Below are 27,954 nucleotides of genomic sequence, written 5' to 3'. Positions count from 1 at the left end.
GAGCGTTCCATGGCTTGCTACCTTGGATAGGATATTTAAAAAAAAATCATATTAACGATATAATCGATATTTTATTTGCATTATTAATCCTTCATTTCAATTAACTATGTACAGACGCTCGTTAAAAGTACAGTCGTAATAAAAATAGTCATCTTTTCGACAACACCAAACATTGTTCTTAATAAACCAAACTAACAAATTCAATACATTATCGCTTAAAGCCAAAAACGTATCATTTCGAAGAAAAAAAAGAAATTTAAGTTTTCTACAAAAAAAATACGAAAATAGTGTTGCCATATACTACATTTAATTATAAATAGTGTATGGCATATAATATTTCATTTATATATTTTTAAATATCATAATTAATACTGTGTTTTATATAAAAACAATATTCTATATTATCCGTTCATAGCAAAACCCGTCTATTAATTTATTTTTATGTTTAACGACATTTAATGTTCGACAATAAGCACAAAAGAGGTTTTACGCAACGAAATAATACGTTTCGACGACTTTTAATATACAAACTAAATCACTAAAATTAAACAGAAATAAAACAGTTTATACAATTTTAGAAACAGAAATTAATAAGAATTTAATAACCACGAAAACCACGATATATTAATTTTATTGCAACGAGTTTTTAAGAATGGCAACATACAAAAATATATAATAAAAAGAATTATAGGAACGTTTACAATTAATTCAATGGCGATATGATAAAACTGCGGTATAATATTGTCTAAAAAAACGGCTTTATTCATAAAAGTTCTTTCGCGGTTGTTTAGTGGAACACTGCCTTCTCTCTTACTTTCATCATAAAGTTTACATTCGAAAGAAGAGGACAACATTTTTATATTAATCACCCCTCAAACAACATTTAAAAATAAAGCCTAGAAGTTGGCTTAAACATATTAGCAAATATTGGTGTCAATTCCGACGATACAATCATAAAGTTATTGGACAATACTAAAAAATATTGCTATCCCTTTCTGGTGTGCGGAGTAAATAAGGATAGCACTTTTTTTTAATATTATCAGTTTTTTTACAGCAAACACTATTATTTCGGTTATCGAATTCGATTTGCACCTGATTGGTAAGTGTATTACAATTGTATTAATTTGGCTTTAATCTGAACGGTGATTGGTCGGTGGCAGCATGACGTGATAGGTGACCAATGAGCATTTAGATTACATCTAAAGTAATTAAACTGACTTAAAACCAGCGATTTGGAAACTGTATTTTTAAGGATTATGTGATTTATTACTCAAAAATACTTTTAACCATATATATTTTTTAATAATTTATATAAATAAAATTCATTTATTTACTACATTGCTTCTTTTCTTACATAATAAATCGCCTGCTCGACTTTTATAACTGAATATAAACTTGAGTCAATACATTTGAAAAAAAAAATTAACAAATTTATTTTTTTATTTATATCTTTGAATAGAAATTTCAAAATGTTGCTACAATATATTCCTTGGAAATTAACAATGTGTATTTGTATGAACCAATGAAACTCGTAGAAATTGTAAACAAAACCATACCTTAGCCGATAACAGAAAAGGACAGTTTGATAGAAAGATAATTTCGAAAGAATAAAGTTGATAGAATATAGTTGTTAGAAAAGGATGCACATATATATCTCAACTCATCCAACACATGCATTAGACGTTTCGGTTTCGGTATTACTTATAAGCGTTGTTTAGCAAATATTTATTCAAACACGAATCTCTCTTTCCTTTCTAATTAATTTTACATCAGAAAGAAAAAGACAGAACATGTATTACTAAACACTCCTAAACAACACTTACGTGTAAAGCAGTGTATCACTCTATTTGACATTAATAAATAAATTGACATTTCACTCAAAGTTGCGTTCTCAAAGAAAATCTATTAAAAAAAATTTACACCGTTAATTCTCCACAAAGTTAGTCAAAGTAGAAATTGAAATATTTTCACATTTCTGTTCAAATTTCATAGTATCAATATGTGATATAATTTTGTTGTGTAAATCAAAAACATATGCATTGAATATTGTTGTACAACGAATAAATAAAAAGTTATAATAACCGTAACTAAGTTTTCGCTTAATAATAATAATAATATTTATTAAAAAATATATTTTCATAACCTAACTATGCGATTTAAGTAAAACGATTATAAAATAACTTAACACGAAATAAGGTCGGAATATGTTTTAAACTAAATAAATACAAGCTTACGAAAAAAAAAATTGCTCGACACTGTGTCAAATCACCCTCCATTAGATGGAACTTTTGAAAATCTAAACATTTTATACATTAGCAATTTTTTTTACACCGTAACCTAGACTATATACAGATAATATTTATTTTAATACGAAAATAAAATAAAACATCGCATTCAGCTATGATACAGGAGAAAAATATTAACAGGATCATTTAACGTTAAGCTGATTTTGATATTTGATCGTTGTTACATATAGACGGTATGAAATACATAAGCAATTGAGAGATATAATTTTATTTTCTATATACAAATATATTTGATCGCTGTATACTTCAAAGTCTGTACATAGACAGTTTGTTGCGTTACATCGTAGTTTATTGTAGATATTTTTAATGACGCCATTGATTTTACTTGTGATAATTATTTACTTTATAAATAGCTGAATGCAATATTTAAGCGAAAGCATTTTAAGCGATTTCAAAAACATTTGATAATATCGATTTTTTTTTCTTTAAATTAAGTCTGTCGTGTCTTTTTGTTAAATAGTAATTGATATGAAATTATAAAGTTATTTATATGATATTCAATAGTAATAGTAAATCACATAAGACTGTGATATACCAGCTAAGCAGGACAAACAAATATACATCTTAATACATTGAATTAAGGTATAATTTTAACGTTTACATTAATATAAATGAAGGCTACTTTAATATCACTCTTATGAACTGACCTATTAAGGTTCAAATTGCGATAACGTATTAAATATTTGTATAATTAGTAATTATATATAAATAATGAAAATATTGAAAATGATTTACGCAATTATTTAAATGCATCTTCACACTTAGGGTTGCCAGAATTATTAATAGAACATTCATTTTTAATATATATTCTTCTCTATTACTTATAATTATTTAATTAAAAATAATACTTTTTAATTGATAGCAATAAGGCAGGAGAAGTTAATAAGCCACTTGGGGACAAGCAGTACCAATTCACATTAGAAATTTATCTTTTTTATATGTAATTACACTGGCTCACTCGCACTTCATACCTAAATCTGGTGGAATGGATTGCTGGTAACCTGGTTACCTACCCAGGAAGCCTTAGTAGATTTCCTACCATCATCAAAATGTACACAAGGCAATTTAAAATTTTAATTATACACATTGTATACAATTATACAATCCAGCAACCCTATTGACATTATATTGGATATTAAGTCATCTCTAAATGGCACCATATTTTTATATTATTGACAATTTCGTGACAATAAATTAATTAAAACACTTCCTATAATCGTTGTTTAAGTGCGAATAGTTAAACGATGTCTTGTTCTAACATTTATCACCTCAGTAATGACAGAAAGGGACAAAACACTATTTAACCAAACACTAAGCAACGTTAATACGGAAGGCCGTTAATAAATACATTTAACATTAAGTATTGCGATATGACTTTTGCTATTCGTATTTGAATTTCGATTTAATAATATTAAGTTAATATTGGATGTAAGAATAAAATACACTGAGACTAAGTTTTAAACAAATAATGGAATAGTTAAAACAGTTAATACAGAGGGAAGAAAACGAAACAAATAATTTTATATATATTTTTAAAACAGAGCAAGTGTGAAGTTTAATATTTATAAAAAAAAACGATGAATAAAATGTTTCAAACCTCTTGCTTTCCTTACAAAACTTTTTATAACGAATGAATTTCACGTTAAATATAGGAATTTAAAATATTTTTATGTGCCCTCGTTGATATTGTCCTCATAAGCGCAGGGCACTAATAAGTATATCGAGGACCTGTAGTTCTCAGTCGACGCCAGCGAAGCCCTGCGACCCTTCGATGGCTTTAACGAGCTTCTCTCTCAACTGCTGGTAGCTCTCATACGGCGGTAAGTCAATGCGGTTAAAACTGTCAACAGAAATTTAGAGTTATTTCTATTTTGTTAAGTTAGTATTCCTAGTATTGTTAGTAGTATATTAGGTGGACGAATAAAAGGTGGTCAGCATAATCCACAGACACTGGCTCTGTAAGAAATATTAAGCATTCCTTACGTAACCAAAACGCCGTCAATTTGAGAGAATTTATGAGAATGAACATGTTATGTTCCTTATACCTGTAGTTATATTGGGTCGCTCACCATTCAGACCGGAAGACAACAATCGTACGGTTTTACTGTTAATTACTGTTAGAATATATAATAAGTGGATGACACCTATTCCACCTAATCTGGATGCGTACCATCCACAGCACAAAGCCCTCACCAAAGCTCTTAGTCCATACATAAATATCTTCGTCAATCGAAAGCTTAAGCTAGCTGATAGGACCGCAGACCACAAAGTCCTGGGAGCAAACCCCGGGTTGTTGCAATAAAAAAACGTTTTCTGTCCAAACTTGTCAATAGCTGCTTGCAAATGGAATTTGATAGTGAGTGCGTGCCTCGGTGGGTGTAAAGTTTGCCCCTGAACTGTTTCCGGCGCACCACTTGTTATATCACTGTAATCAACTCGAAGAGTGTTTACCAAGTATGCGCCCTGGGATAGTTCTCCGGTGAGCCCCACTTTTCGATGGTGAAGAGTTGTGGCCCGTTGGAGCCGTACAGCTCCTTGAACCCGTTCATGGGCACACGAGAGGTGCCCGTCACGAACTGCAGCAGTCTGGAGCGCATCTCGTTGGAGAAGGACAGCACCACCTGCGAATCGAGTGGTAGGCCATTTAACATTAAACCACAGTTACAACTTTTATTAGTGTTATATATATTTAAAAATGAAGATGAAGCTTGGATGTGGCTGCAGGCTTGCACCAAGGATCGCCTCTCAGTCCGTACCTCGATCTAATGAAGACTATTAAATCTGTGTATCTTATATACTACAATTTTTGTGACTCACCCTCCAGAACCACTGCACCACGAGATGATTGGCGTGGTAGTCTCCCTTGTACAACGTATTGGCACGCCAGTCGCGCACGTCGATGTGTTGGATACCGCACAGCAGCAGCTCCAGCTCGTTCTCGTCGAAGATCTTCAGCAGCGGCAGCGGCACCAGTGCACCCAAACCCTCGAGGAACGCGTACATTTGCTCCTGGACACGGCTCACGAAGCGCCACTGGATCACGAGCCTGGAAGGGGAACGGTGTACAAGCTTCGTTTGAACTAAAGGGTACTGGCGACTGGTCATAAGCCGAGCCATTACATATAAAGTGACAAATTGTTTCAAATCGGCTCACTTATATTCGACACGAGGCCAAGCAGATATGGACAGGACAGGCGGTAGAAAAAAAATGAAGATCGATTTCTTTTGACTCATGATATTATCAATAAATCATCTCACTTGATGTACTCGTCCTTGTTCTCGTTGTCGATGGGGATGTTGGCTCCGCCGGGCTTCAGTTCCCGCTGGATAGTCTTTCCGAACTGTTCTTCGTCCACTGAGAACGTCAGATACAGCTCCGACGGGTCATTTTCCTAGAAGATAGCTTATTTTAATATAAATGTAACTACATATAAAGTATATTTAAAGTATAAAAAAAAGGAAATAATAATATTCCAATAGTCAACGAATTTATGTTCAAATCGGAGCTGACAGATTATTTTCGATACATTGGAACCCGCCGGACTGCGAGCGGGCGCGACTCAATTCAGCGCACTTTTCGTTCGCCAACTAATTTTAAATACTATATATTCTTCCCACGTGAGAATGGGGGGGGGGTGCTTTAAGCTGCTAGATACCCTGTGTCTTTTCCTGTACCCCTAACGATGTTTATGCAAATTTTCTCCGTGATCGAATATAACTAAACTCACTTTCGTATTTATAATATTAGACAGGATAATTGTCGAAGCAAAAGTCTTTCACCAGCTAATCCAGTGACACGTTAATACAATGAAAGGGATTGAAAGTTAAAATTATTTCAAAAACAGCTGCTGTACAAAATCGAACTGGAGAGTAGAGGATACAATTCAGTATAGCGTGCAGTACCTTGATCCACATGAGCGAGTTGTAGTATTCGAGGTCGACGGATTCCATATCCTGGAGCTCAATGGGCTTGCCGAGCATCATCTTGTAGAATGGACGGATGAAGAACGCTGGTGGGAGAAAGTAAATTGAAGACTTATTTTTATACACAAAATAACTGATTTTCACTCACTGAACTCACCATCAAGCAACTTCCCATGATACACGGCCATCCCGGCGACTCTGCCGATGAACTTGAAATAGTTCAGGTGCTCCTCGTTACAAACGCCGCTGTTGGGGTTTATTTGGAGGGTGTAGTTGTCCATCGCTGAATACTCGAATAGACCATAGTAGGGGTTGAACATCTCCTTGGAGAGCAGGAAGAACCATTCCCGAGCTAAGCCACCGTAATCTGAGAAATTTGTCAACAATAGCGAATACTGTACATGACATTTGTTAGTGGAGAATCTTGTTATTAAATACTGATATAAAAATGTTTCAAATCAAGTCACCCCTTTAACGATACACTTTCTTATTTACGTTGCATTCTTATACAAAATCAAAAAAACTTTGGCGAGAGATATATTGAACACTTTCAAAAAATATTACAGATAATATAATATTATTCGAAGAGTTTCTAGTGTCATCACTGTTATTAAAAATCCAATGATCTTACCAAGCCCCACTTCCGACTCGAACTCCACCCACAACTTGGTCTTGAGCAGATCCAGCCGACTGACAGAGCTGATAATGCGGTACGAATCCTCCAGGATCGAACTTCTACGCACTTTGATTTCGAACTTGTTGGGAACGTTGCTCTGTAAGCAATTAATAACGAAACTTGAAAATTAATAATTAATGGTGAACTTGGTAACGGAGATAAAGCTGAACTCTATAGATTAGATATTAGGTAGCACATTGACTCAACACAGCAGTAGGCTCTGAACAAGGTACCACGGATGTCTATCATCTCTATCAAACAGTATTACCGTTGGCTGGTTCGTTTCGTAATATTTTTCTATAGTGAGGCAAAATTTCAGAAAAAATACCATAGTTTGGTAGTTAACCAACGGGGTAAGAAGTAGTTAACATTTTTCGCAGTACCAATGTTTTCAGATCGACACCGCCGACGGTGACACTAACATTTATCTGGATACCATTAAATATTTCAATGACAACTCCAAGGTCCGATCGGAATGAATCGGATTTAAATCGATAGCATACATATATCCCTACTTCCAATGCAAATGTAATATACGGTTGCACGTACGGGTTTGCGCAGCTGGCTCTTGAGGTACTCGTATTTGCGCTTGTAGTCCCGCGAGTAGGGCACGGCCGGGCCCGCGATCTGCGGGTTGGACAGCCGCGGGTCCTCCCACTGCGTCGTGCGGGTGTCTGGGGGCGGAAACGTATACAACCGTACATGTGCAGGGTCGGATTCAAAGGTGGAGGCTCGTATCATCGACGTCGACATCCCGCGCGGCACTCACTGTGGTCGATGAAGAAGATCCGCCCGTCGGTGTGCACGCGCTCCTCCCAGCCCTCGGGCAGCGCGCCCAGCTCGTCCGCGTCCGCGCCCGCCGCCGCCGCGCTGGGCAGGCTGGACGCGCAGCCTGCGACACGCACGCACACGGCGCGGTAAGCGAACCGCGGAGCCCACGGGACCACGATGGGTGGTCACCGCTGCCCTTGGACATTAGTGTGTAAGAAAGATAATCACTCCTTATATAAGACCTTGAGACCTAAATTGCATTGTGTTCCTTGTCCCTATAGTACCACTGGCATGCTCCCCCTTAAAACCGAAACACAACAACAATCAGTACTACCGTATTTTAGAAGGAGCGTCGAGTACTTTGGAGAAAATATTAAAATACAATTTATAAGAACTCTGTGCCACGTGCGTATTTATTTAACCTGTTCTGGGGTCGATCCAAGTTGTAGTCTTCTGATTGTGGTCTATGAAGAATATCCTTCCGTTCGGAGCGCGCTGCATGCTCCAGCCGGACGGCAAACCTGCGAACAGTTAACTTAATATTACTGAGAACGTTCCTTGTGTGTTTGTGTATTTGTTTCTAGCAACTAGATTACAAACGTCACCTGTTCACGGTAATAGCAAGTTGCTATGTCTGAGAATTGCCAATTCAACAGCAACAGAATTTTGATTACAATTGACTTTGACATATATTTTGAATCTAATTTGCTATTTTTTTTATTAAGGCCTTTTTTACTAAACCTTGATCGGAATTTTCGATTTGAGACATATATTCTTATATACTAAATATTATTATCAATAAGGAATAACTAAAATCAATATAAAACATAGGATACAAAGGCGGTAACATCAACAGAACATAATTAAATGAGTCACCGTAAGAAAAATATACAAACCGTCACTGTTGGGTAAATTCTGACTCTGACTGCTACTTGAGCTGCTGCTCCTCGTGCTATCCGTGGACCCGTCCGTTTCATCCTGAAACATGTCAGCTGATGCAAGAACGACTTTTATAAGGGAAAACTGATAAAATTATATTGATTAAACAATTTAAAATATTTTCTCAATTCTTTCAAAGTATACAAAAGTTAGTTATTATAGTTATAAAGAAAAAAAAAACGAATATTTCAAATTTAATTATAAAGCTTAATATTGTTAAAATTACCTTTTTCAATACTAAGAAGAGAAAACAAGCGATTTTTCTGTATGATACGATAAAATCGGCAAATAGCAAAACAAATATAGTATTCTATCTACACAGCACGCACAAACGTCATACACTCAACAGATCTACAGCTACAGGGGCATGCAAGACGGGAGACGAAATAAGAAGAGATGTGTCAGAATTAACTCTAAAACTATTTAGAAATTCAATCCTGTTCTACTAGCGCTACATAATTCAAAACTAAATGAATTCTAAACTTAGACAAACTAATCAAATCATTTATTATTAGCTTATAAAACAGAGAAGAAAGAACGATGGACAGACCCAAACTGGAGGAGTTTCAGAACCACTGGTTTTACATGCTTTTTAAGGCACAGAGTATAAATACTGATAACTTCTAAGTCCTTATACACAATGGGATATTTTTTGAGAGGATTAATAACCTAATATCTGACCCGGATCAAACCTGTACCTTAAAAGCTAGCTTAATAATTAAATATATTTATATATCTTAAGAAAGCTTATTGCGTATATAGTTATAGATAAAAATTGCTAAATATTTCAATATTATTTCTATAGAAAAATAACTATAATAAGCTTAATATGATTAGTAAAATATATTGAAACTAAAATGTATAACAAATGGAGAGGCTTCAAAGAAATGGTTCCTAACGAATAAAAGCTATTATTCGCACCCAAAATATAAAATCTGTACTGCATCTGACTGCACTTGAAAATAAGTCTAACGACTAACGACATCTATATTTATAAAAACTTTACACTATCCCTTAATCTGTATAACAATAAAATACGTTCTAAAAGCTTAGAATTTACATATGTCAGAGATTTGCCATAAATAACCGATATAGCTTGGAATGAGTATACACGAAAGCACAAGACATTGAGGTTTGTAACTCGTGTGAGCTTCAGTAATGGTGTATTAGCGTCGTGTTAGTCTAAAGCGTGGAGCACGGGTATCAATCAACGCCACAAACGCCTGTTGTCCTTCACAATGTCCTCAACATGGACATATAGAATACTATTATACATTATTCAAATGTTATGACGATTTGAATCCCAAGTGTGACAAAAGTTTGCATTGAAAATGTCATCTATATGTCCACCACTCATAGACAATCGCCCAAAGCACAATCGTGGTTACAAGCGAGTTTCTGGGCCATGACACGCAGTGCATAAAGTCTATTTTCTATATATATTATGTTTGTTTAAAAGGGTCATACATTTGTGGACATAAACGCACACATTCAGAACACATTAATTTTACGCATTACTTATCACGCCCACAAATCCGCTCGCCGCTTACCTCGGAGTCATCCAATGAACTTGTCGTCGGCCTTCTCCTTCTGGAGGTCGACGCCCTCCTTTCGGGAGTTACACCTCCTGTAGGCGTACTAAAGTGATTTTCATCAAACGTCAACGATTCCCCCGACCCATCGCCCGTTTCTTCGGTTAGGGTTCTCTCTCTACCGAACGTTATTTCCTCTATCTCCGTCCTTGTGTCGTCGTCAACGAGGTCTCCGTTGGATTCTGTATCATTCAATAGTGATTCGACTCCTGATTGTAGCTCAGTGTCGACTGCGTTCACATCCGATTCAACTGTTTCTTGACTAGCATTTTGATTATCGCTAATTTCTTGAGCATTTTCAGCAGTGTCCTCACTTTGATTATTGTCTGCTTCAGCTGTATGGGCAACATTCTCATTACCACATACTACATCGTCTTCTTCGTTTAAATTTTGTCTTACATTAGTATCACAGTCATTGCTTATATTTGTCGATGTTTCCGTAGAAACTTGCTCCCTCAGCTCGGGCGAGAGGATTGGCGTCGAAAATGGAGTATTTTCGGTTGAGTTTTCGGCTCGCCTTTCACTCACATCCTCCTGTTAGAGATTGCGAATTGACACCAGCTAGCTAATATTCTGATCACTTCATTCTCATTCTAATTTATTTTTATTGTTTTATAACCATGATTTGAAAAAAAAACATTTGATATTAATTTTGATGCCGTTGCTATTCAAAAATTAAGTATTAATTAAGGAACAGGCCTAAATGATTCAATATTTTATATAATGTAATAAACTATGTAATATAACTCCTACCTACCAATGCTTGCAATAACTATGGCTATAAAATGATAAAATTTTATGATAATACCTCACACCCCTACATTTTAAGTCAACATGTGCCGAATTGTCTATGACCAGTGAGGACAACACGATGTTTTTGAAAACACACCCGGTTTGAATGTTGCAAATAAACCAATGAATTGCGAAATTGTAGCCAATGCCAGCTTTGGCTGGTTGATAAATTTGATCAAATGCTGAGGCAAACTAATGCACCTAAATTAATACAACCATTTACTACAATGTTTCGCAAGCCATTCGATCTAAGTAAACCAAAATTAGTGTGACGTTGGACATGATTCGTCGAGTATTATTTGAAAATAAATGTGTAAAGCTGCTGATGATTATTATGTCTTTGATATTTTCGTGACACTTTATGTACGATTGAACAATGAACTCGAGTCCTTTGTATATTAGAATGGATTACAATGATATCGTCAAATGCATCTTCACTTCCGATGCTATTAACAATAAATAATAATAACTTTGAAATTGGACAGTTAGGTAAGTTTAAAAGCACTTCTAATTCCATTATTAACATTCATCTTTGATTTCAGTGAAGGTGCACTTTCGTAAGTAACAGTGTTATCAGGTGTATCGTTCCTCCTGCGATAGGCCATGCTGCAAGAAAACCTTACAAAATAATTAAAACAAGATGTACAATACTTTCTCACAACCCCATTATGAAATTAATTAGTATTGTGATTATCTTTATTTATAATATTTACGGTCATCGAATCATGACAATGTTTAACCCAAAATGTGTCAGTTTTTAACGCACATCCACAACAGGTAAATAATATAAGAAAATTATATGTTTCCGTAAAATGATTCGTGATTAGCGATGACTGTTAAACGAAGTATACGTTAAGATTGCACAGACCAAAACCAAATACTTTTAATGGGATTAATTATTAAAAGTATCTTATTAGTAGAATAATGGTATTTTTCGTCATAGTATATGTGTTTTTTATATTTAACAAAAACAGCTTTATTTATTCCATGCATAAGCAAACATATTGAGAATATTTTTAATTAAGGAAAATGACTAGTTTTACAAAGCACATAATATCTATATGCATCGGGTTTCAAGCTGCGTAATGCTTATTATTTTACGTTAAACGTATACGAATATGAGTCTTATGTATCGGTGGGTAGAGATGATTATCCTAATACCTAAAAATTGCATGCAGCGTATCAAAAACATAAATTCATGCACAATGCAAGGCACGGCATTATAGCTTAAGTTTCTTTCACACGCACAAAATATAAATTAAAAGATACTGTTCATATGAAAGCTCCTCAAGATTACAATTCACACAACGTTACATTCTCACAACATTAAATGGAACAGTTTTATAAGAATGTTCCATTTTTCGTTCGATTCGTTATATTGCATATTTATTTAAATAAACTATTTCAAATATTATTCTATTGTAAAGAATGTAGAGAACTGTAACTCTGTCAGAAATCATCAAAAAAATTGGTATATCGAGAACAAATATTTAATAACTGTGTCGTACAAAAATAACGACTACTAAACTAAACATAGGCTGCAAAGTTAGTACATTCTTTACAATATCTTAAAACAGAGTACTCAGTAAGTAATCGAATAACAAAGGGGCGCAAATGAAATAGAAGTGGAGGCGGATTGAGGCTTCCCACGAACCTGCAGCGGCGCGGGCGCGGGCGCGGCGTGGCCGTCGTCGGCGGAGATGTGGAAGCGCCGCTGGAACTCCGTCACGGCCGTCTCCATGCGCTCCGCCTGCGACTCCGTGCTCATGTTGCGCCTGCGCACCGAGATACACTCTCCTTGAACCATCGCTACACTTCGAATACATTGTTTGACATTGTTTTTAAATAGTATACTATAAATTATATAGTTTAATTTCGGGCCCGAAAGAATATTTGCTTACGCACTATTCACGAACAGCAATAAAAAATTTGCTTTTCGAGATAGAATACCAGGGTAAGAGGGTAGTACCTATAGAGGGGGCTTGGACAAAGCCTCAACACCGGTCAATATACAGATTATGTAATATGGGTCACTAATTCTCATATCCTCAAGTCTCAACTATAACGTTTTAAAAAAAATATATATTTACTATATATTGATTATGTTATCTTATTACGATTAAATAAATATAAAGAGGATCAACATGTTGCAGAGAATTATATCCCTTGTGATTCACGACGACCGATGTAGAATTGATGTTATTTCGTATCCAAACCATAAATTGGTCCCCTGAATGATTTTGACCACAGATTCTGAACGGACACTAGATCAATATTTAATTTCAAATGTGTGTTCAATACAGATGCACTCCCATTTGTATTAATTACAAATAATCGCTAAGAAATCCACATACAAAGACGTATATAACACTCACGTAAACGTCGGCCGCCCCCATTGCGTGGACCTCGCTATGTGGTTCACGTAATACGTCCTCCCGTTCGCATCCTGTCTCTCCTCCCACCCGAGAGGCAGAGGGTCGCCGGCGATCACCTACGAGAATACATCATCAGACTTGGTAGTACATTCTTACTTACATTACAATGATCGCCTCAGCTCGTATATTTTGGCAAATTTAAAAGCAACAGATATTCTGAGCTTTCCATAAACATATTGGGAGTTACACCGTTCTAACCTTTGTACTTACCGTTACGACACTTAATGATTTTTCAACTTTAATTGTTTGATGAGATGTGATACCTTCAGGGACGGAACTAAATATGATGATTACCTTTACAACAAATGTCAAGGTCAATTATTCTTCCCTAGACGTCTTAATAGGACGTCATATCGAGTTATATTATAATAAATATAAAAACGTGATTAGTTAAGATTTCATACCATTTAAATTTAGAACAAGAGTGCAAGTGACCATGACAGCGTTATTTCTGCACACCCATTTTTTTTACCTGATATTCTTCTGTGAACTGTACATCCGAAGCACTTATTCATGTATAAATATAATTAACATACAATTACTTAAATAAATATGCAAGCAAATGAAAACAAAAAGAAAACCTACTAAATCGTGCAAGTCCGTTGCATCCACCAGCAGCCAGTCGTCTCCGGTGAGCGACGGTACCGTGGACACCTAGTGCCATTCAAAACTAAGCTTTACGACTATCGTAATAAAGTCTACTTAGCTATATATTACTCTACGTTAAAAGAGATAAATAAAAATTTAACTAAATGACGATTCACTTTAAAATGTTACAAGATATATTTTGATTATAATGTAGCAAGAAAATATGTGCCTACCTTGGTGTGACATTGTCCTATAGGAATTATAAGTATCGATTCAATATAAACGATATGGACATAGCCACATACCCCTGAAATAAGGCGAATTGTAATCTAAACCAATCCCGTCTTTGGTATTCCGAGGAATTTCCCTCGAACTAAACTTTATCAATTACAATGTACTACAGGTATACTCGTCTGGTATAATACTGAGATTATGCTCACTGTTGGTAACTAACCATGGAGTTAAAGAATAATATAAAAAAAAATGTATTGATAAGTCAAATCATTGATAATCATTCGAATATATTCGAGCTTTGAGTTTGCATCAAAACACACACTACAGCGTTTTTATAAGACAAACTAAAAAAATAAAGCGAGTGCTGCTAAGTACACGTGAACTGAGATACTCGTCGTGGTCACATTCAACACACTACTAACACTAGAGATAGAAGGAAACATCATCTTACTGAATCCTCGTCCATGCTAGTCATCGCAGACTACACGAAGTAAAAATATATACATAATTAATCATTTTAAGAGATTCAATTATTTTTAATTATTTAATATTTGGAGTCACCAACGTCCGTAGACATTGGCACTAAATGTTAACCATAAATTGTTATGCCGCTTGTGCCTGTAGGATAAATATCTTACTCACCCGTCAAACAGCAATATGTTTTTTGCAAAAATACTAAGTATTGCTGTTTGATGGTACAATATATGACGCAGCCTACCACCATTGGCTACCACCAAGCTTTTTCAGTTATTAATCCAATATATAATACATATACAGTATACTACAGATGTATACATTTATTTACAGAGATTATAGTTAATTGAGAGTATTTTTAATCTATTTTAAAATTTGCCGCCATCTTGAATATCTGCTTAGATAAAGTTGAAATATATCTAGAAGATGGCGTTAAGCGCCGCTTTGATTTATTTTGCTTTGATTGCATTTGTTTGTGATTAATAAATTTCAAATAAATACATAAATAAATTAGCAATGAATCTTATATTATAATTCTAACAATGTGCCAAACTCAATAAACATTTTTACCGTCAATATGAATGATAATGACTATCAACACACACATATAAGTGCATTTCGTATATACCATACGCACACACACATTTTTTCGTGAACACACACATGTGTATTTTATTAAAATAACACGTGACACTAGCGATACATCAATGACAATCTTACGCTTTCTCCGTCCATACTAGACGTTCCAGGCTGCGGTAAAAACAGTTATATGAACAGACTATTTAAAAAAATATGAATATATTGAGACCTTGCATTCGAGTCACAATCATTATTTATAGAAAATAAACATTAAGAGTCAGTAAATGTCTCACAGCTGAGCTAAGACCGTACTATACTCTATTCCAAGCATAAGAGGAGAAAAGCCAAATAAACAGCATTTGACAGCAAATTGACGGGACATCATTGGTCAAAAGCTCGATGAATCTATGATATTCACTATGGATTTGCGAAAAAATGGCGTTTTGAACGTGGAAGGAACTTTTATAGGAATTTTGGAAGTAACATTGAAGTGGAAATAAGTAGTAAAGGGCAATATTGTTGTATTATAAATGAAAATATATTAATCCCAAATTCTTAGTAGCGCACAATATAGCTGAGTTATTAACAAATCGCATGTAATACGTAAATCTTAAAGGTTTGTTTATCTTTTTTCCTACTTCCATTGGAATAGGCTATATACATATATAAAGCATCTGCCAGACTTATTGATGTGAAGGATGGCCATTAACCTATTCAAGCTACATTATTGTTCCTTAATAAATCACTATTATTTAAAATAATCTACACAAAATGTCGACCTTATAAACGTTGTCTTATGAATTTTTAGTTGAACATTAATTTATATCTTTCTGTTAACATTGACACTCGAAGAATACACAGCCTCGTTTAACTAATTAACTTTTACGTTTGTAGGCAATACCGTAGAGAAAGCCGTAGTATGCAGTCATAGTATACCCATAACAGTCGAATAGTCAAAAGTACGATAAGCAAGCAGACGTAGCAACAAATCAGACTAGTTGCGAACGTTGCGTTAAAACAATTTATAAATTACTATGTTGCTGTCCGTCACGACCGCAGCGCCACCTATTGGATCCAATCAAAGAGGGACCCCACACCATACACACAAAAAAAAACAACGAAATCAGTCCAACTGTTTAGGAGTTCTGTTACACACACATACAGAAGATTATTATATATATCTCTGACGTTTAAAATAAATATTATAACAACAAACTTACCGGCTGAACATTTCCAACTTGAGGCGCCGGTTCCACCAATTCCCAATCATCAGGCGCCGGGTTCGGGGCCTCCTCTGTGCCAGGGTCGCCCACTCTCCCGATCAGCGCGTGGTAAACCTCGATGTACCCGCGCACCCGGGAACGGGCACTAAGGTGGAAACGAACTTGATCACCATTTAGTCCAGAGCCAACGGTAAAAACCACCGAAATTTGCTTAAAACAAGAGATGATATGATGAGATGATATGATAATGTAACCAAGGAAATATGGAACACACTGGATTTTATGTTTGATTTAATGTTTAAATAAATAAGTTATCGCAATAGAGTACTTTCGATAGTGGAAAATAAATTATGAAATTTGATAAAAATTAAAATATATGTGGAAATATACTTCAATATTTTGATTTTGAGTCATAAAAGCGCATCATTATTTTATTTTATTAAAATTAAAAGTCGTAATTTATAGTCCGTGTATCACGTGACCTAAAACACGAGCCGCCATGGTGTGACGTCAGATAGGCAAAAACTGTCATTTCAATATACACTTTGATAAACAACTTTCTGGAGTTTAAATGTTAGTATTTGTACATTGCACACCAACGATACTGATTGTAGTTCGTTATTTTCCGATCGTACATACACGACTGCTGTTTTTATCAATGTGACGTCACCAAAATGACTGACAGCGTGTTTGTGCGAATGAAACGAATAAAAATTTAATTTAATTTTATGACAGAAAACAGTTTATTTTACCGAAATCAACATTTTGAAGTAATTTTTTTAAACATAGTAGAACACCCTATTACAATCAGACATACTGCGGCGATGTTACATTTAATGTTATTTCACAACGCTTCATTATTAGATAGAGATAGTTATCAAAACCGGGTGAGCTATTAACTTTTCAACAAACTATTTACAAACTTTACAAATAGATGCAAAATGAGAATAAATTATAAAGGAATATTCATCCTCCTGCCCTTATCCCAATTTTACTTGGGGTCGGCGCAGCGTGTCTTCTTCTTCCATACTTCTCTGTCTGACGTCATCTCACAAGTAACATTCTAACCATATCGTCTTTCACACAATCCATCCATTGTTTCTTGGGTCGTCCCCTACCCTTATAACCACCCACATGAAATCTCAAAACCTTTCTCACAACACGGTCCTCACTCCTCCGCATAACATGCCCATACCAAGACAGCCGGTTTCCAGATAGCTTCTCGGTTACCGGTGCCACTTTCAAACTTCCTCTTATGTACTCATTCCTTACTCTATCCATTCACGTAACACCACACATTCCTCTCAGCATTCTCATCTCCGCCACATGCAATTGTCTTTCAGTCGTCCCTTTTATAGCCCAACACTCTGATCCATATAGAACAGTAGGTCTGACCAGGTCTTATAGATCTTCCCCTTAAGTTTAAGGGGAATACGAGGGTCACAAATTGTTCCCATAACCTGCCGCCATTTCATCCACCCTGTGTTAATCCTGTGCTTCACCGTTCGATCTATTTTGCCATCGCCTTGAAAGAGTGAACCGAGATACCGGAAGTCGGAGCAGACTGGCAGGGCCACGCCATCAAGCGCTATGGCTTCAGGACCGGAGAGACCGCCGAAATCGCAGAACATGTATTCAGTCTTCGTTCTACTGATTTTCAAGCCAACATTCTCCAGTTTCTGTTGCCAATCTTCCAATCTGCTCTGGATCTCAGGTCCATCTTCACTAACCAGTACAATGTCGTCGGCAAAAAGCATGCACCAGGGTTCCTCCTCCTGTATGTCCTCCGTTAGAGCGTCCATAATTAGCAGGAAGAGGTAAGGACTTAGAGCCGACCCTTGGTGCAACCCTACAGCCACACCGAACTGATCGGTGTTGCCGGCAGACGATCGGACGTAGGTAGTAGTTATAAAGGAATATTACTGACAAAAAAAAAACAATATATTGTAACATGGATGAATATAACTAATCATATTTGCCTTTAACAAGATATCCTTTAAAAAACGACAATATTAACTCAATGAAATATAGTAATATTTAAAATTTCATAATTTTTAAAATAAAAAAGTAAGCTTAATTAATATTGAACAGCAAAAACAACCAAGTCGCGCCCCCACAGTAATGAGAATAAACATTTATTACACGTAACGTAAAGCTTCAATTTTAAGGGCGAAAACAACAGGAAAAAAAAAGTCATGCCACAAATATACACACTTATAGTATTCATTATATAAATACAATTAAATAAAATATATAAGCTTAGTAATTGTCACCTGGTCTTGCTCGCGTTTGAGGAGTTGGTCTTTTGGTTTTTGTCATTATCCTTTGTTGGGGTTCAAGCTTGCTATACACCAAATTTCATCAAAATAGGATCAGCGGTTTGGGTGTAAAAGAGTAACAGACAGACAGAGTTACATCGGGAACTGAGATGTTACGTTTCTCGTGCCTGTAGTTGCTCTAAGTATTGCTGCTTGGCGGTAGAATATCCGATGAACGTGTGGTATCTACCCAGACGGACTTGCACAAAGTCCTACCATCGAGTAATAATTTTACACTTGTAATAACTTTGGACAGGTGTAAAACATTCCATTTAAAAAAAAGTTGTTACAGTTTGATGTTTAAGAAACAGTCGAGCCTACAGCTGCTGCATCTAATTAACCGTTTATCATTTTGATATTGTAATAGCGAAACCGAGTTAATCTGTTAATCAATTGTATATGTAATCCGTCATGATGAAGTTGAGCAAGGCGAGCGGCGTGCGGCGTGCGGCGGCGGGAGAAGCACCCGGGGAGCGCGCTACTTACACGGACCTGCGCGGGCGCAGCGCGTACTTGACGGGCGGCGCGCGGCCGGCCGCCGCGCTCTCGGCGCCCGCGCCCGCCAGCGACACCTCCACCATGCCCAGGAAGTCGTCGCGCGTCAGCCGGTTCTCGTCGAACACCTGGATCAGCAGCTTCTGCTCCTGCGGCTTCACCTGCGCGCCCCTCCCTCGGTTATCGACTATATCTATCTAGCGTATCTTACGTTTGCCGTTCCGAGATCACTTCATTTATATATTATTATTTATAATCGCATGAGGATCCTCGTTTATCTACTTCGAGCGACGAAAGAAAATAATCGTAAAAAAATGACTTAATTCAGCCTTTCGAATGCACGGTTGATACGGCCGAATACATCGAACATTATTAGAAATACAAACTAAACTAAATTATTTTCAAAGTTTAGAAATAAATATCGAAAAAATGCCGTTTGCATTATCTACAAGACAGTAAAGTATCTGTTGCGTTCTTACCCTGAATATAAACTCCTGATTCCATACTGGATTTAGAGTCTGAAATATAAAATATTCATACAGTAATAATGTATTCGTAAGCTTAGATTTAAATTATAAAATTGATGATTAGTGCTCAAGCAACAATCATTTGAAGAGAGATATAGTGCATGTTACTCGCTGTCCAGTCCTTCCTCAGATGGTCTCCTAAAATATTATTAAAAGTCCTTTTGGGGTGCCTCACCTATCCCCGGACTTGACCATCAGCAACAAAGCAAAGTCGCTCCCCCCCCCCCTAACACTCGTCACCCGGTTTTTTACCCCTACACCCTGGACTGAGACGGACCTGGTAACATGAAGTTAAATGAGCTACACATATGTGTATAAAACTTCTCCTCAAAAGGCCTCCTTTCCTTGAGATTCAGAGGCCTTAGGCTAGTACTGACGCAGGCTGTTATTGATACTTTTTTAAAAAATCCTTTGGTTTACAATGTGCTACTTACATAAGTGGTTGAGAAGAACACTACAGTGCGCAATATATAACTATACAATCTGTCCGAAATTTTAAAATCTACTGATCCAACTACAGGCGACTGCATTCGTTGAGGAAACGCCCTAAGAATCTACTTAAATAATATATATTTCGATATGATCATTATACCTTTTTCTTAGTTTTCGTGAGAAATGTTTCAATCGTGACGTCACCGTCCACCTTCTGCAGTTCCACGCGGACATATGGATCACTGAAATTATATGAAAAGTAAACATTTATAATACTTCTTCCCCAAAAAAAGGCAACAGACGACGATTTTTGTAATTCAGTTGGCGTAACATTAACACAATAACCTGTTCTGTTCTAATCTTAAAATTTAATATTTTATAAAGGCCAACGAGACTCGAAATCATCTTCATCCATAGACACTGGCAAGAAGTGTCACCTACTTCAAAGCGTAACATTATAATATCATATTTACCTTTTGTCTGTAATTAGTTGCAGAAATAAAAAGTTTTACTGGGGAAGGATGAATAACTGTGGAGTGGGTACCACCGAGATGAACCGACATAAAGCCGCAGCATATTTTATTTAAAGCAGCTTCATCTGCATATTATCATAACGCCATACATATATAACGTGCCCTTACAGCCTGTATGTTACAAGAACAAAGATAACTAAATAACAACTACATTAGCAGTCCATCAGGTTTGTACATTAGGCGGTAACATCAAACACAATTAAATAAAATCGACTTGTAATTATCTCGACAATACGAGTATTTAAATCATTGTCTAGTTTTGTGTCCGAATAAATGACAACCCGTGACAAATATTGAAGGTGATTAAAAAAAAATTGACGCGGCAATATTTAACAATGGTTGTTACGAAAACATAACTATATGGACTTGATACAATTGTTAAGTTTTGCGCCGCCGTGTGGTTTCGATAGAAGACATACTGCTTCTTAACCAATGGGCGTATAAAATAAGACCAGTGGTAAATTATATTAGGAACATTTATCATTAAAAGTAATATTTAACCGCCTCAAGAACCCGGGAAAAAACCATTCCAGAGGAAGGTTTACGTCAAATATTTTTTGATACAAAGGTAAACAAATGATGATTACTAATGTTATATAAAATAATAAGCTTTTATTTAGATATACACAGTTAAATCATAAAAAAAATAATAAAGTTACTAAACGAAAAGCAGCGTAACGTACAAATAAAAAAAGTGTTAATTTGAACTACACCGCAGTGTGACGTCACTAATAGGATAGCCACTCAGATTATGTCGGCCACCTAAAAGCCTATATACATTGGACCCTCGAGATTCATCGCTGATTTTCAATGGCCGGCTTATAATAATCGACAGCTACGCTAACAAGCAACAGGCTTAGATAATTATAAAAGAAGGATTTATACGTAGTAGAGCTCGAATTTTGATCGTAATCATTGAAAACCTCAGGGAAAAAAAATCAGTTACAAGTTTCAAAATGTTTTTTCTACTCAATCCATTTTTTTTTTATTGATAAATTTATAGTTCGTCGGTATCTACCACACAAAAAAAATCGCTTAATAAGTAAACGAAGAAAGGGTATTAATTTGTTTATCTTTGCCTAATTATATTTTTTTATATAGAAGCCGAGATGGCCCGGTGGTTAGAACGCGTACATATTAACCGATGATTGCGAGTTCAAACCCAGGCAAGCACCACTAAATTTTCACTGAATTGTGGAATATGGTCCTAAACTTCTCCTCAAAGGGAGCGAAGGCCTTAGCCCAACAGTGGAAAATTTACAGGCTGTACATATGTATATAGGTAGTCGGTCATTATACCGTAAAAAATATTAATATATATTTCTCATGAAAAATAAAAATATAGAAAAACTCACCTAGCACCAAATATATCCTTCTTTGCTAACGAGTAAGCCCCCACTATTTTCAACCGAAGCAGGTAGCTATTCTCATCAGTCTGAAATTTAAAAAAAGAACAATTAAATTAAATAAACAAAACGCGAAAAAACCAACCGACATCGCATCGTAGCTGGGACTTCACCGGTAATATTACCTTATCAATGTTATCATTCCCTAATTATTTTATAATCGACTACACTCATGCGATTGTGCACACAGCCTACTTCACGAAAGACTAACTTATAATATTTGCACGTTTAAAATACAAGCCGCCCGTGCAGCTTTGTCCACATTCTTAACAAATATTTAAAATGTCAATAAATACAATACAATTTTTACAAATTATTTTCGTATCGTATCGAAATAACAAAAACGAGATATTATCTAATTTCCAAGTACACTTATACAACGACTACGGAGGAAATGATTTATTTTATGCATATATAATTTTTTTGAATGTTTAATGTTTCTTTGAAAGGTTTTTTGAGGTGTAGACAATAGCTAGAGATTTAACCGACGAGGAAGGCAATTTAAAATTAATCATAAACAATATGAGAACAAAACCAGATAAATGTTGCTTCAAATCATTTATGAGAATAATATAATGAAAAATTGATCTCTTGATTTCAGGAAGAATAAACAATAATTGTTAATCTTAAATTAAATAAAAATATTATATGTATATTAAAAAACATCCCTTATCAATCAGACAACCATAATTATTGACATGATTACTCATAAAATGAATGTATTTTTTTTTAAATTAAACTTCGTAAGGCACAAAAAGCATTAAATATCAAGGATAAATTTAAATGCAATTTTTTTTTGTTGTTTCTGATACAAAAGTCTCAACTGAGACATATGCGGTATAGTATGTTTTTTCTACTTTTTTTTTAAATAGTATGAAAAATAAATTTAAATATATAAATTTATAGTATATTTAAATAGAAGATTAATATTTTAATCAATGATATAATTTAACAATAGAATATAATATTAAAATCAGATAATTTAATCACACATTTGATGAAGAGCAAGAAATCACGAATTTCAAATACTTATATAGTCTAAATATTAATGATAAATAACATTATGATATAACTATAACAGTCTGAATTTATTAAAAACAAAGATATGTCAACAATTCCAAAAATTTCATTATTAACAATCCAATTAGATACTTCAAATTCATTTAAGGACAGTTATTTACTAAATTTAGTTTAAGTGTGAAGCCAAATCGCACACCTGCAGAACCAAGGCATTGACCATCGAATAGTAAAATAAATACTGTTATTTAGCCTATCCAGCATCAATTCATTTTGTTTAGATAATTGCTTCTTCTCGCTAAATACACCGGACCATCTGGCTGTTATATTCTATCATATCATATATTATATGTCATTGAAGATACCTACAAATTATCACACTTTCATAGAATTGTATTAAAAGGTTGTAATCAAAAAAATAAAAAATAGTATATATTGTTTAGTATAATCTACATGAGTCTGTTTAAATAGCTCTATACCTTATCTTTTCCAAACATATTATATTTGCCATATTTTATGATGATAAACTATGCCAAAATCTTTAATAGACATACTAACAGCCATTTTCATAATAATAACAGTTCATTTAAAGATCATTCAATTTTAAAAGCTTTAAAAGACATAAAAAGACCCATGGACTATGTATAAATGAAGAGGCACTTCAAGTTGGTGTTGAAGTACCAGCTTACAATTGTTCTTTCAAGATTAAATCTTAAGAAATTTATCTCCCACAGCAACCCTATAAAGTCAGCTGATCTTTTTAACCTTAAAATGTTGTAAAGTACTAGTAAGAACATATTACAAAGTAGAACTAGATCTTAACATGATACTAATACAAGAATACAAAATCAATAAGAAATATTAGCAAAGTTTGAATATTATAAGTTAATTTTAATTGATAGTATAACTTTATAGCATTTTATTTTTTAAATAATGTAAATAAAATATGCAATTGAAAGTTTAGTGACCTACAGATAAGGTCTAATTTGAAATCTTATTAATTATTTGTAATTTCAATTCTGATAAAGCTAAGGTCATGTTTAAAGAAAGTTTAAATTTAAAACTGCATTTTTTTATTTGTCATGATAACAGCAGCCAAGCACCAGACAATTTAATTAAACTTATAAAATTTTAAGTAAAAAATAATACAGTTTTAAGTTTTTTTATGTTTTTAAATAAACAATCCAATTTAAATAGAGTTGAAGTGACAGATGAAAAAAGAACGTTAAAAACCAATCAACACACACCTCATTTGTTTAAAACTGTGTTTAATATATTTATTGATATTTAAAAAAGTAATAATAATTACGTGTTTATTGTTGTTTATATTTTGTTTATTTAGAAGCAGACAATAGCAGACTACATGGTTAGTCATCATTGTTGCTAATAGATTTTGGCATTATGAGATGATTGTGTATCATATAAACTGTACAATATAATTTCAATAAAATGTTCCAATGGCAACAGTGAGAGAATTTGATATATTCTATAATTACATTATTATTATTAACTTAAAATATAAAAGAAACTTAAAGTATACTGATATTTACTCAATAATTTACTGTTCAATAACTGTAAAATATATAACTGTGCCTTCATAACAAAGTCAGGTGATTTCTTACATATTTTATCAACAAGATTAATCAACTCATTAGTATATTCCTTACATAGGTGTATAAACTAATATATAAAAGACTATTAGCTAAAGTGTTGAAATAGGAGCATTACCCTTGAAAATTATACACGAAATATTCTCTAACTCCTTCAACAAGCATCAATAAGTTGGCAACACAAGTCTAGCAAACTCTAAATAGTTGCACAATAAAATCATATTGATATTCAAATAAAACGAAGGCACTCATCGAAACGTCTCTCAGCTCAAATACACTTCATTTAAATGTTAAATCAATCACAAGGACGTGTGTTAGTGATTAATTGTTAGTGTCCTTTGGTAGTTATAGAATAAATTTGTGAACTTACGCGTGTATCCGACTGCCAAGCCATCACCCATGTGAAATTATACTAATATTTAATCGGAATGCAAAACAATTGGCGTTTCTTTTCTAAGCTCATCGGTTGAAATAACTAAAAAGTATGACACGTTTGCTATACAATTTTTATTAACTCCTCTTTAGGATACGTTCCACAGTTCGGTATCATCAGAATCTTTTAATTATATAATAAACTATGAAAATAAACTCTACGACATAGAACCACTACTACGGTTAAGGAAAAATACAAACAAAAAACTAAAATATCATGGAAAGTATCGTCTGCACCTTCTGTGACAGTCAATTGACAGCGGTTGACAGGCTTTGTCATAATGTCACTTCTATTATACGCATTACACCACATTATACGCAAAGCTAGACAGAAATTTGAAATATGCATGACTGATATTTAAGATATCGAGCACATTTTTAATATTACAAGTTATTATGTATATATATACACCAAATAATTTCCCATGGATAATAAAGACAGTGAGATGGCAGAAAGATGTAAATGAAGGTTAAATTCCGTTATATTTATTTAAATTAATGATTATAAACACCTGTCTGACTGTATTAATCAGAATAACGCCAAGCAATTTCATTTAACGTTAAATGAATATACATATAACCCTTGTATATTGGTTACAGATCTTACCCTATTTATCAATTGTGAAATAAGGTTAAAATTCAAATTAATTTTGTGTAATTTGTAAGCCATTACCCCTCCTGAAACTATGATCTATCATAATGTGAAATGTTGAATGTGAATGGGCTAAGCAGTTAATCCGTATTAACAAAACGTAACTTTCCGTTTTTCAATATGACTCTGAGAAATAAATCTTAAGTTTGATAAAATTGTTTCTTACAATAAAGATTTTTATAATCATTTTATCAAATCTAGTGTGTAATTTTTATGCATTTTAATTGCCCGTTCATAATAGATATAATATAATCATTGATAATATTTTTTACCCATAGATAACACATTTAAATATATATATTTAATTAAAAACTGGTATATTAAAACATATTTTTCAGTTGGTTCAATATTATGGTCGTGTTAAATATATATCGACGCTACTAAATGAATACCTACTGAAAATTAGTAGGCACATACGTAATAGACATACGAAATTATATGAAGTCACAGCTATAAACAATTTCAATTTAAATCTATTTTTCTACGGTATATTTTATACCTGACACTGTAATGATAGTCGGGGTTCCGGTCGAGGTAGATTATTGGTCCTTCGCCAAGACCAAGAAGACGATCTACTCCGATGAGGTTCCACAGGCCTTGCTGGTAGCTCCAACGGCCTTGGGTTATGCATGACTACCACTGAACGGATATCTCTCATTTCACGATAACACCATATAAAAACACCACAACATTATCACTTCCGTTTAAAATGCACACATAATGTTTCTTAAAATTGTATTATTTACAAAAACCTTGCACAAGGCGCATTTAAGATGGCGCTCTGCGATCCATATGACTATTCTAATCTTATCAGACCAAGAAATGGGCGATAAACGAGCGACCGTTCGCAATTAACATTGCTATGATAACTAGGTTTTGAAATCGTGAAAGTTTAATATTCTTTGTTTTGTGTTAATTTTTTAGATAAGTAATAGTATCAGTCATTCAACATTATTTGTAATGTCTGTCGGTACGACTAGAGCGGCTTGGTGGCATACTTTTCAGATTTCAGAAAAAACATTGTAATATTACTGCAAAAACGTCAAGGCTAACATTCTTGTAACTTATAGAATTATTTTGAGCATATTAACGATTTATTTATAATATAAAATAAATTAAATTAAACAATTTAATCTTGGTTTTAGTGAAAACCGTAGGTACAATCAAAAAGTAATTCACTCAATTAACATTTTTCGATATATATTTTTACTAGTGTTAGATTCCTTAGCCAAACGGGTTTGTGAAAAATATTTTTAACATTTCAGTAGCTACTCTATTAAACTATAATAGTATGATCAACTTGATTTTAATAAAAACTTACGTCCCGCGCTCAATTATGGTACCTATAGGTCCCTACGCTCTTGAATACATATTATAAAAATAAATCATCTGCTTTGTGTACATTATATTTTTATTTTAACATAAAGTTTTTATAAATATCTAAATTTTAAATTCTTTATTTTTAGATTCTAGCACCTCACTTCATAATACGTATAAAAATAAAAATAGTTCTTTCCATGTATAAAATAAATCACCCCAAAAAAGGTGCATTGACTTTACCAATACGACAAGACGCTATTGTCACAAGAAATATTATTTACGTAAAAATTAATAGTCTTTCTTCCACTTATAGTACAATTGTAATTGTACGTACAATTACACTTGTACAATTAATAAGTAAGTATTGTATTGTACGAAGATTTTCAAGGCCGAATGACTCCTTAACCCTATAAGAGCGAAGCAGTTATAGATAGGATTAAATTAATCATCCTTTTTAAAGATAGCGATTAATTTTTGCGATAAACAGGAATGAAGTATTTAATCTAATTTACGTACTCTTTGATACCCAACTAATCTTCATTACTTCAAACACTGGTTCGATATTTTTCTAATACGTACGTACGTATTTTTCTAATGTCTTTGATTCTCAGACCAAAAAAGCAATAGCTTAAACTTTCATTCATATATTATGCGCAGTGCTATGCACGTTTATAATATT

At 34.2% G+C, this 27,954-nt stretch overlaps 1 protein-coding gene across 5 annotated transcripts; it reads right to left on the bottom strand.

Moving 5' to 3' along the window:
* Nucleotides 1–51: 51 nt before the first annotated feature.
* Nedd4 lies at nucleotides 52–26,830 on the bottom strand. Of its 5 annotated transcripts, none has more exons than XM_026636563.2 (21): nucleotides 26,455–26,830; nucleotides 22,194–22,273; nucleotides 20,466–20,547; nucleotides 19,826–19,864; nucleotides 19,338–19,507; nucleotides 16,531–16,678; nucleotides 14,021–14,089; nucleotides 13,376–13,491; nucleotides 12,655–12,775; nucleotides 10,167–10,742; nucleotides 8,574–8,655; nucleotides 8,100–8,198; nucleotides 7,676–7,798; nucleotides 7,456–7,580; nucleotides 6,862–7,003; nucleotides 6,388–6,597; nucleotides 6,210–6,316; nucleotides 5,565–5,698; nucleotides 5,124–5,352; nucleotides 4,758–4,927; nucleotides 52–4,146 (listed from the first exon to the last, which is right to left on the bottom strand). In XM_026636563.2, exons 1-21 carry the CDS (start codon nucleotides 26,611–26,613, stop codon nucleotides 4,044–4,046), a joined length of 3,084 nt encoding a protein of 1,027 aa, XP_026492348.1. In that variant the 5' UTR covers nucleotides 26,614–26,830; the 3' UTR covers nucleotides 52–4,043. The 5 variants fall into 5 exon arrangements, with proteins under 5 accessions (XP_026492348.1, XP_026492356.1, XP_026492370.1 ...); XM_026636571.2 differs by having other exon boundaries at nucleotides 19,344–19,507; XM_026636585.2 differs by lacking the exon at nucleotides 26,455–26,830 and adding an exon at nucleotides 25,242–25,586.
* Between the last annotated feature and the right edge of the window lie 1,124 nt (nucleotides 26,831–27,954).

The sequence above is a fragment of the Vanessa tameamea genome, chromosome 18 (assembly GCF_037043105.1).
Source record: "Vanessa tameamea isolate UH-Manoa-2023 chromosome 18, ilVanTame1 primary haplotype, whole genome shotgun sequence".
Taxonomy (NCBI): Eukaryota; Metazoa; Arthropoda; class Insecta; order Lepidoptera; family Nymphalidae; genus Vanessa; species Vanessa tameamea.
This window is presented reverse-complemented; position numbering and strand designations above follow the sequence as displayed.

Coding starts and splice junctions, on each gene's coding strand:
- Nedd4 (XM_026636563.2), bottom strand. CDS start 26,613: ATGAGAGATATCCGTTCAGTGGTAGTCATGCATAACCCAAGGCCGTTG. Junction 8,199..8,573: donor GAATTTACCCAACAGTGACG/GTTTGTATATTT, acceptor AACTGTTCGCAG/GTTTGCCGTCCGGCTGGAGC. Junction 4,147..4,757: donor TATCCCAGGGCGCATACTTG/GTAAACACTCTT, acceptor TTCTGTTGACAG/TTTTAACCGCATTGACTTAC.